At 43.2% G+C, this 11,527-nt stretch overlaps 1 protein-coding gene across 1 annotated transcript in view; it reads right to left on the bottom strand.

Annotated features, from left to right (window-relative positions):
• Window positions 1-2,271: 2,271 nt before the first annotated feature.
• The window catches only part of LOC127583899 (calcium-binding mitochondrial carrier protein SCaMC-3-like), a 30,874-nt gene continuing 21,618 nt past the window's right edge, over window positions 2,272-11,527 (bottom strand). The window contains exons 4-7 of the mRNA XM_052040288.1: window positions 9,465-9,572; window positions 7,609-7,776; window positions 5,243-5,393; window positions 2,272-2,456 (exon numbers count right to left, since the gene is read on the bottom strand). Coding sequence (XP_051896248.1) covers window positions 2,272-2,456; window positions 5,243-5,393; window positions 7,609-7,776; window positions 9,465-9,572 — 612 coding nt within the window. The remainder of the gene's footprint in view (window positions 2,457-5,242; window positions 5,394-7,608; window positions 7,777-9,464; window positions 9,573-11,527) is intronic.

Below are 11,527 nucleotides of genomic sequence, written 5' to 3'. Positions count from 1 at the left end.
TTCTAAGAATCCTCAAAAGACAGACTAGGTAGGGGAAAGATGTGGAAATGGGGACTGAATGTTAATGTGCATCCATAGATTAGGATTATATCACATGCAGTAGTAACTTGTCCTCTAATCCAGGCAGCTTCCTGGTAAATCTCTTCTGCACCCTCTCCAAAGCCTCCACATCCTTCCTGTAATGGGGCGACCAGAATTCAATGCAATACTCCCGGTGCAGCCTAACTAGAGTTAACTATTAACCAGAGTTAACCTAACTACTAGTAATCACGGTAGTGATTGTAATTGTTTTGATTTTCTTACTTTGGTGTAATGGAAAGCAATATAAGAAGCCAAAGACCTTGATATTTGTCAAGCAGGCAGGAGGTAAGTCACCACTCCCAAGAGGGGTATTAGTGTTATTTAGTATGACTCCTGGGTGTGGCCAAGGTCCATCAAGGGGGACTGAAGAAGGAATTTCCAGGAATCAGAAGAAAATTGGGGAAGTTTGTGATGTGGTCAACCAAAGTACCTTACAGGCTGGTAAATTATTAAAGGAAATTAAGCCAATCTAGTGTAGGTAGGTTGAAGGCCATGTTAGAAGAGGCATTGCAGTAATTAGATTAGAGAAGTGCTTAGACTTCAAGGCAGAGTTAGTTCATCAAAGGTAGTCATGTATGGAGTTACACTTTGAACCAAGGACTTTGAACAAAAAAGCAAGGTCATAGGATTAGTGAACTTTTGATTAAGACAGAAAATCAGCTCCTTCTGTATGTACAGGTAACCAAAGGGGGAGCCATTATCTACAAGAAAAATGGGGGAATTGCTGTGGCAAGTCCTGTATAGATCAATAACCAATGGTCACAATCCACAAAGAGAAATCGAACCATGATACTTTATTGTGAGACTGTAAAATCCGCATCTAACTACTTTAACATAAATACAATAAAATAATACAATAAAAATACATAAATACAATACAATAAAATACTTGAAGTTTTCTGGGTCGGTGAAGCATCTTTGAGCCCTTGCTTGAAGTGCTCTTGGTGTGCCCTGTAGCAGGGCCAGAATGAACCGACTCATTCGAGAACCTCACCACAGCTGTAGGGGTTTTCTACCGTGTGCCGTCTCGGTCTGAGACGTCATTACGAGGGCGACTGGGCCCCAATATGAAAGCCAGACCTTGAGTGTGAGTAAACATACAAAATCTCTCCAGTAGATAGCCAGCCCACTGATGTATATCTGACCTCCTATTGGTTATTGAATCTTTTATTGGTTGGTTAGCTGGTCTTTGGTTGGTTAGTTAGCTAACCTTTGGATGGTATTAAGTTGGTTGGTTAGCTGGCTCTTTGATGGTTTGCTAGCTTTATGATATTTCAGAGGCCTTGTGGCTGTTCAGCTATCCTTTTAATGATTGGTCAGCTGGCATGTTGGCTGATTCGCTGACATGTTTGTGGTTTTACTGGCCTTGTTTGTTTGTGAGATGACCCTTTGATGGCTTGCTGGTCTTCTTAAGTTTGTTACATAGTTGACCTTGTGGTTGGTTTGTTAGTGTTGTACAACCTGTTTGGCTGGTCCAGTGTTTGACTGTGGGCCTTCTGATAGAAGATCTCCTTGTAATCTAACCCACTTTGATTGTTAGCTGACCTTTGTATTGTTATCTAGCCATCTAATGTTCGTATTGGTCACTGACCCTCAGACAATTGTTACTTTTTACCCACCTGACAGTTTATTTTCCATTGGTTTGCTGCCTTTCTGTTGCCTGGTTAGTTTGCAACCTGCTGGTTTGCTGGCCTTCTGATTTCTGTTTAACATTCCTGCTGATGTTTGGTCGGTGGCCTTTGATGATGAGTTAGCTGTCTTGTTTATTATTTAGCTGGACTTGAAATGGTGAATAACTGATTGTTGGTTAATTTGCATTTTGTCTCTTAACTGGCTGCCCAACTGATGTTTAGTTGGCATTCTACTTTCTGATGGTTTGCTTGCCAGTGTTTTGAGTGGTAGATTGTCCTAAATGAGTTAGCTATCAAGCTGACATCTGGCAGATAAGCTGGTTGTGATTACCGGTTAAGTAATCTTTGGTAGCTGGAGTGACAGCTAGTTAAGTGTTTCCTGTCTGCCTGGATCTGGCTGACTGCTGTTTCATTAGATAGATCTTTCAGATCTCTGATGTGGTTTCTGTACATTCCATCATTCAACTTCTTCTCCCATTTTTCAGGTCCTGCATGTCTGGTCAGGATCAAAGAGAAGTTTGGGAAGAATGAGTTAAATTTCCAGACATTTTTATGCTGATTAATTGCAGGTGAGGCCAAGGAGGTTTCTCATCTGCTCGTAGACAACAAAGCTGATGCTCACAGCAGGGACAACCTTCATGCAGTTGGGTGTGAATCCTCGATAAAGACCTCTCAAACCTTCCTCTCGCATGATAGTGATGATGTGTTGAATCATGCTCACCTGGGGCCTATCTGTGATAACAGCTATGGGAAGAAAAATTGCTGTGTGTTATATGTGGGAACAATTTAATCCATTGCTCAGTACATTTTCAAAGCAAGGTTCATTCTAAGTGTTAGATTTTCATATTTTGTGTAAGATTTAAATAACTGAAATATCAAGAACATACTGGACTATATTATTGATAATTAGTTGACTGATCTAATTCCCTGATCCTAGAACAGAGAACAGCACACACAGGAACAGGCCCTTCGGCCCACAATGTCTGTGCCAAACAGAATGCCAAATTAAGCTAAATCCCTTCTGCCTGCATCCATATCCCATATCCCTCCAAATTCATGTAGGTCTCTGGATGTTCCACTTCATTCCATGCCTAATCCTCAGTCTTAAGCGGTTACTTGTGAATTTGCCCAAATAAAAGCAAGCTTTGGTAGCACACCAGGGTGTTGTAGTGAGGGTGGGAAGTGTGGGAACAATCCATTAACTGGGCAGCTAATGATCAGACTCTGCTATTCACTTCAGTTACTATAATAGAACATAGAACAGTACAGCACAGAAACAGGCCCTTCGGACCACAATGTGTGTGCCAAACACAATGTCAAATTAAACTAAATCTCGTCTGCCTGAACACGATCCATACCCCTCCATTCCCTCTGTATTCATGGTAGTGTAGTAATTAGCATAATGCTATTACAGCACCAGTGACCCGGGTTCAATTCTGGCCGCTGTCTGTAAGGAGTTTGTACATCCTCCCCGTGTCTGCGTGTGTTTCCTCCGGGTGCTCTGGTTTCCTCCCACATTCCAAAGACGTACAGGTTAGGAAGTTGTGGGCATGCAATGTTGGCGCCGGAAGCGTGGTGACACTTGCCGGCTGCCCCCAGAACACTCTACGCAAAAAAAGATGCATTTCACTGTGTGTTTCAATATACATGTGACTAATAAAGATGTACATGATTCATGTGCCAATCTGAAAGTCTCTTAAGCGCCACTATCTCACACCTGCTTCCACCACCTCTACCCCTGGCAGCCCGTTCCAGACACCTACCTCTGTGTAAAAAACTTGTCCCGCACATCTCCTTTAAACTTTCCCCCTCTCACCTTAAATGAATGCCCTCTAGTATTTAACATTTCTATCCTGGGAAAAAGATTGTTAAAATGTTACAAGGAGGTATGATGTTTTGTTTTCACAACAATATTTACAAAAGTGATTGTGTTGATGCATGAACTCAATGTGGTCACCAAGAGAAAATTCCTATGTGTTTCTAAGCCAATGACAATTGTTTGGGGTGTGTGGACAGGTAAAAGCTCAACCCTGCGAGCAACCAGACATAAGGGCAGTAATTTCAATGTGTTTGCAGATTTAAATTTGAAGCCCGATCCCAAACTGCTGCCATATCTGAAGGTGGGATAGGATTCACCAGTCCGCTCTCAGGAATCAGGAACAGGTGACCAATCTGCTGCCCAATGGTGAGGCAACAGGCCACCTATCAGGTTGGTAAAAAGGCAACCAATCTGGCCTTGGTTGGCCGGGTTTCCATGTTTCCCAATCATTCTTCCAGGTTTCCCAATGAAAAATTTGCTGCTGCATTCTCATGGAATATTGGGCCTTGGAGCTGAAAGTAGGTAAAATTAGAGCACAAAGATCAAATCTGTAATCTCACTGCTCCACTTGGTTTACGACCCTGGAACTGCTAGGAACTTTGGAGAGAAGGAGGATGAGAGGTGACTTGATAGAGGTGTACAAGATGATAAGAGGCATAGATCGAGTGGACAGTCAGAGACTTTTTCCCAGGGTGACAATGGCCAACACGAAGGAACATAATTTTAAGGTGATTGGAGGAAAATATAAGGGGGATGTCAGGGGTAAGTTTTTTACACAGAGAGTGGTGGGTGCGTGAAACACACTGCCTGCAGAGGTTGTGGGGGCAGATACTTTAGGGACATTTAAGAGACTCTTAGATAGATATATGAAAGTTAGAGAAATGGGTGCCAATGTGGGAGGGAAGGGTTAGATAGATCTTAGAGCAGGAACAAATGTCAGCATGACATTGTGGGCCGAAGGCCCTGTACTGTGCTGTAGTGTTCTATAAAAATGGACAGTATTCTGAGCAATTCTTCAAGTTATTGCTTATTTAGTAGAGAACAAAAGTTCTGCTTGGTGCTTGCCTTGTAACTTCAGCCTTACTTTACCAGAGGAGCTGTACCACATTAGGAATGGGAAGGTAGGTGGTTGCACCTTGTACGCCCACAGTCTGTAGCCACAGCACTTAGAACTGGCCAGCAGCAGCACAGAGACCATGCCTCTTACTCCCTGGTCCAACTGTCCCGCTCTCAGCTTCTTGCCTCCTGTACAATGCGGCACAGGAGAATTCACTGAATTAGGTGGTGGCACTGGGTGTTGTGATGCTGGCCCCTGGAACACACCATGCCTGCTGCCAATTCATCACTGAGTCCACTTTTGAGGAGATTTCTGAGTGGCATCTCGGATATCACACAATTCCCAAATCTGGAATATCAAGGGAGTGTTTGGCACCAGGAATTCCATCCTGGGATTCATTGCAACCTATAAGCTCTCTATATTTCCTGTGCCTCTTCAGATCAATGCATTAAACTATTCCCTTATGATTTACTCCTGCCAATAATTTATATTTCAGAGGCCGATGGATAGGTTCCATCAATGTAACCATGACACTTTCTTTAGTCATTTACTCAATTTCTCAATGGTTTAGTTCAGTAAGCAGGTCACCATATTCATTGATTACTCAGTGAGTTTCATGAAGGAACCTTGAACTGAGGGTGTGAGAGGGCTCACCATGTGCTTGCATCTTGGTCCTGATGAGTGCCAGGGGATAGCTGCCCAGTTGACCGCAGGTGCTGGAGATGGTGCCACAGCTGAGATGGATGAACATACCGGGGTCATTTGGCTCTTGGCCATACTTCTGGCAATAAGCTTTTTTTGTACTCTGCCATCAAATGTGAAGAAAGCAGACAAATAATGAGTAATACACACAGCTGGAAAGAAGAGGTAACAAGTCAAAACAACCATGTCAGTTCACTAGTGCTGCAAATGTGCCAAATTGCTTTCAGCAGGAGGTTAGAAGAGTAGAGTGGTAGATGTGTGAGATAATCATGACACCTGCCATACTACAGGAAGACTTTGGCCTGATACTTTGGGCCGTATCAGGGTTAGACTGGTTGTGCCGGGCAGTCAGAGGAAATGAATTAAGACCATCTTGCGACTGTGCCATTGCAGACACTAAGGAGGCATTCCCACCCACACATATCAGTTGAGTGGTCAGAGCAAAAGGCAGAGTTCTTGTCGGAATGATCACCTGCACACCTCTGCTGGACATTCACACAAGGTAACTGTGCAGGCGTGAAGAACATTATCATGATTATGCAATAGAAGTGATTCAACAGCACTGCCAGAAGTTACCCTTACAATAAAATGGTGCCCACATTTCTGACCACCACACTGAACAACTATAAAGAGAAGTGTGGTTCAACAGTTTGGAGGCTGCTCTGGTACATTTTCTTTTCATTAAAGCATGTTCTTCATTTCCTTTGTAATGTTGACCAGGACACAGAGGATAGAACTTTCCCTCTGCGTCAGGTGGTTGTGGGTTCCAACCCAATTTTAGGTATCTTCCTGTAAGGCTGTGATTGTGAATTAGCAATCCAGGTTTCTTAGGATGTGAGCTCAAAATTAAGACCCAGATTATCAGCGTGGACCTGAGGGAGTACATCACTGTCGATAGTGCAAAATAGATTAAACAGCCTCCCCTCCATGGACTCTTGTCTACACTTCCCACTGCCTCAGCAAAGCAGCGAACATAGTTAAAGATCCCTCCCACCCTGGACATTCTGTCTTCTCCCCCCTCCCATTGAACAGAAGATACAAAAGCCTGGAAGCACATACCATCAGGTTCAAGGACAGCTTCTATCCCACTGTTATAAAACTATCGAATGGACCTCTTGTACAATAAGGTGGAATCTTGACCTCACAATCTACCTCATTTTGACCTTACACCTTATTGTCTGCCTACACTGCACTTTCTCTGTAACTGTAACACTTTATTCTGCATTCTGTTATTGCTTTTCCCCTGTACTACCTCAATGTACTGATGTGATGAAATGATCTGTATGGATGGCATGTACAATTTTTCACTGTACCTTGGTACGTGACAATAGTAAACCAAGTTACAATTAAACAATTTACATGCATAAATTGTAAACCTGGAGAATTTTGTCCAGTGACCTGATCGCAACTAAGTTAATCAAAAAATCGTATCTGCTCATTGTCACCTTGCTTTTTGTGGAAGCCTCACGTTCACAAATTGTCTGCATTGTTTCCTACAATATTTCAACCATATTCAAAAGCTGTTTAACATTTCGGAATACCATGTGGTTTTGAAAGCCTTTTTCTAATGTGACTTCAATGTTTCTCAGTACTTTTCACAGCATCAGTTTTCCGGAGGAGCAAACCAGCCTACACGTGGTCCTATGATCACTTGCAGGGATCTGTCCACCCATACCTCAGGTGAACACTCAGCTTGGATGATGGTCCCATGCCAAACGCCATGAGACAACAAAGAAGCAGGAGAGTTTACCTTCTACTGAAGTGCCCTTTGGACTGGGAGTTCCTCAGTTCCATGTCTCCTTGCTGTTATTGGAACTAGCTTCCAAAACACAGGAGTTTTAAAAATAATGGTTAATGGGTTTTCAAAATGAACATAAAAACAGAAGAAAATAGGAGCAGGAGTAGGCCACTCAGCCCCTCAAGCATCCCCCACCATTCAATACGATCTGCCCCAGGTCACAGCTCCTCTTCTATGCCAGTTCCCATCGCCCTCAATTCCCTGATCATCCAAAAATTTATCTACTTCCTCTATGAATACCCCCAATGATCTATTCTCCACAATCGCCAGGGATAAAGAATTCCAGGGTTTCACCACCAGCTGCAAGAAGAAGTTCCTATATATACGTCAATTTTAAATGGCCACCGCTTAATCTTGTAACTGTGACCCCGTTCAAGCTTCTCCAAGTGGGAACACCTCCACATCTACTGTCCTGCGCCTCAAGATTTTGTATGTTTCAATAAGAAACGTCATTCTCCTAAACTCCAAACAACATAGATCCATCATTCACTAAGTCCAAAGTATTTTTTTTGAAAGTTACCTCATAGACAGTAAGCTCAATCCCTGCATAAGGGATGATGCCAAGTAGGTTTGGGAGGTAGCCTCTGTAGAGGCCAGCAAAGCCTTCATTTTTGATGATAGTCCTCATACAATCATTGATCCCTTTGTACTGCCCCGTGTTTCCAAGTGCCAGTCTCGTCTTCAGTACCTAAACCAGATAGAAATCCTCATTAGATCCCGTGACCTCAGTGTGTTTAGATATCAATGACTCTGGATTAAAGGGATCTTCAAAACAATAAAGTCAAAATAAAATTTCAGAAATAATTTTCTTCTGTAATGTGTAGACTTCATTCAGTGAATTGAGTGTCCCAGAGAAGAAAGCAAAATAAAATGCAGGTGAATGTCGTTATTAAATTTGTTAGCATGGGCTTTCAAAAAGCTTTTGATAAAATGCAATATATCGAACGTGTTGACAACATCAGAGATCTGGATTCAATGGGCAGTTGATGTAAAGCTGGGTGAGACTAAAGGGAGACACAAGAAAGACCGCAGACACCAGAAATGTGGATCAACACACAAAATGCTGGAGGAACTCAGCGGGTCAGGCAGCATCTGTGGAGGGAAATGGACCGTTGATGTTTTAGGTTGAGACCCTTTATCAGGACTCTGAAGGGAGACTGAAAGGAGGGTGTAGTATTAGGGAATCCTGCTGCTTTTGATATATTCTCCCAGATTGGGTGCATAAGGCCAGATTCAAAATTTGTAGAGGACATGAAACTCTGAGGTGTAGTGAGCAATCAGGAGGATAGCAAAACACTCAGTGATCACAGGCAGACGGGTGGAAAGAACGGACGGGTGGCAGGTGACATTTAATGCAGAGGTTTAGAGGACAAATCAAAAGAGATGGCACAAAACAACTTTAAAGGTGATGCACCAGCTGTGACAACTGGGATGTTTGTACACAATGGTTGAAGTGCCAGAACAAGTTGTTAACCCTGGTTGGAAGCTCATAGAATCCATTACAGCCATGGAGGTATGGAGTCTATAAGCAAGTACAGTCTGATAAACTATGAAGAGCCTACAAGGGTTTAGTTCTTTGTGTCAAATATTAAGCACCACTTGTCAGAATGCCATTACCCTGAAAAATAAGGAGTAGTTGTGGGACAAAGAAATAGTTGTGGGACCAAGGCCATGAAGTCTAAGAGCTATCATTAAATAAGATCCCCATATTCCTTTCCACGTGCCCCCTAATTCTTAGCTGGTCTGGAAGCTAACCCAAACACCTAACTTCTCTGAATATCGACGTTTGTGACTATCTCGTCATTTTAAAGCGACACGTTCTTCCATTTCACCTTCCATTCCTACTGAAAGATATATGGATTCAAGTCCCATTCCACAGACATTGGCCCAAAAATCTAGGCTGCTACTCCAGTGTAGTGCTGAAGGTGTGCTACATTGTTGGAAATGCTGTCTTTCAGAAGAAAGCTGAAAGCATTTGCCTTCTCGAATAAGAGGGGAAAGAGTTAAAGGGAATCTGAGGGCCAAGCTTTTCATGCAGAAGGTGGGGGTGTATGGAACAAGCAGCCAGAGGAAGTGGTTGAGGCAGGTACAATTACAACATTTAAAAGATATTTGAACAGATACAGGGATAGGAAAGGTTTAGAACGATATGGGCTAAATGCAGTGATTAGGCATCTTGGTCGGCATGGATGAGTTGGGCCAAAGGGCCTGTTTCCATGCTGTTTAACTCTATAACTCTATAACTTATCAGCTCGTTACTATATTGCTCAATGTGGGAGCTTGCTGTGTGCTAATTGGACTCTCCCAACTTTGATGAGCCTGGATTAACATGTCCCTCAGCAATTGCCCAAACTTCAGAAGCCCTGTAGATCCTACCTCCATTGGGTAGACGATGGTCTGAGCAGTGACTCCAGCGAGAGATCCTGCAGCAAAGCGTTGATGGATGTCCAGCTTGGTGTGGCTGTCACTGAAGAACTTCTTGTACTGTTCAAAAGGGAATATCGCCATTACCATAAGGCTGGAAGTAACTGAACATTCCTCCGTTAATTTATTTAACACCGCTGGGTTATGGCAGCACAAGGACTAAGCAGTGGAATAGCTTGCTGAGGCTTGGGCTGCCATGGACATTGGATCCCACCAGTGCAGCTCGTGAACTAAAATTCAAGGAATGAAAGTTATAACAAACAGGTTCCCAGTAAAGGTGATCACAAAGCCACCGGATGGTCATACAAACTTACCAGATTCACCAACATCCTTCTGCCATCCTTACCTGGTCCAACTGTTACATATCCCTCAGCACGGGTCATTTCTGAAATGATCTGGTAGGCCACTCAATTTAATGAAAATGAGGGATGGGCAATAAACATTGGCCTTGCCAGCAGCACAAGATGGTCAGTATGAACTCAATGGGCCAAAGGGCCTCTTTCTGTGCTCCCTATGTGTCCATGACTGCGTAATGCTCACATCGTTTGAATGTATACATTTTTAAAAAGCTGAAGGGATAGTTGCGATCACTACTATCTGTGTTAATCACTTCCAAGTTAAAGTGAACAGATGCCCAGACTGTAAATGTCATGGCCCTGCCAATTAGCCCAAGTAGGAAAGAACGGTCAGTGCTGAGATACAGACCACAGTGAGACATACACGTTATACAGTATCCTAGGTCTGAGAATCCACTGACACCACTGCTTAGTGCTGCTGGAAAATACAGTGAGGTTCTCTGGTATGGGAAGGGTTGCAGCCCCTCACCCCTTGTGATACAACATTCCACTGACTCTTGTGGTCCCCGAAATCTCTTCGAAACTGACCACAAAAGTATCAAAGAAAGATTGGGGCCCAAAGTACTGGAATAGTGAGAGGGAAATAGAAATGGTATTGGTACTGGTTTATTATTGTCACTTGTACTGAGGTACAGTGAAAAACTTGTCTTGCATACCAATCGTACAGGTCAATTCATTACACAGTGCAGTTACATTGAATTAGTACAGAATGCATTGATGTAGTACAGGTAAAAACAATAACAGCACAGAGTAAAGTGTCACAGCTACAGAGAAAGTGCAGTGCAACAAGGTGCAAGGTCACAACAAGGTAGATCATGAGGTCAGAGTCCATCTCATCGTATAAGGGAACCGTTCAATGGTCTTATCACAGTGGGGTAGAAGCTGTCCTTAATTCTGGTGGTACGCGCCCTCAGGCACCTGTATCTTCTACCCGATGGGAGAGGAGAGAAGAGAGAATGTCCTGGGTGGGTGGGGTCTTTGATTATGCTGGCTGCTTCACCAAGACAGCGAGAGGTAAAGACAGAAGCGAGTGGTTACTAAATCTTTAGACTTTCTGTCTTTGAATACAATTTATCTGCAGCACCAGATAAGAATGGGGCACATAGTCAGGGAGATATCAGTGGAACAGGTACCTGAGAACACATGGTGTTTTGAGAATTCTGCAGAGTAAAGAGTAATAGAGAATACATTAGTGAAGGACACTGTAGTGGAGCACATGGTGAAAGAGAATCCCACAGAATACAATTGGGGAGATCGTGGGTGCAGAGCAGAGAGTATACAGGGACACAGAGAGAGCAGAAAAGTGGAGCACACAGTGAGGAGCCCAGTAACAGAGAACACATTGATGGACAACATGCTGACAGAAAATACTATGTCAAGTGAAATAACATTGGACGATACAGTGGTGGTGACCACATTGATAAGGAAGACAACACTGCTGATAGAAAACTGGGGAAAGGAAAACAAGGTGAAGCTCAACATGCTGATGGAGACCAGGGTGATGAAGGACAGAACAATGCAGAACATCCTGATGGGGAACCCAGTGATGGAGAACACTCTGCTGCAAATCATGATGAAGAAAAGTGCATTAATGGAGAGCACAGAGATGGAGACGACATCATTGGACCACACCGTGAGGGAACGAAGATAGGAAAAACA

The sequence above is a fragment of the Pristis pectinata genome, chromosome 28 (genome assembly GCF_009764475.1).
Source record: "Pristis pectinata isolate sPriPec2 chromosome 28, sPriPec2.1.pri, whole genome shotgun sequence".
NCBI lineage: Eukaryota > Metazoa > Chordata > Chondrichthyes > Rhinopristiformes > Pristidae > Pristis > Pristis pectinata.
Note: the sequence above shows the minus strand (reverse complement) of the source record. Positions and strands in the feature narration are given on the sequence as shown.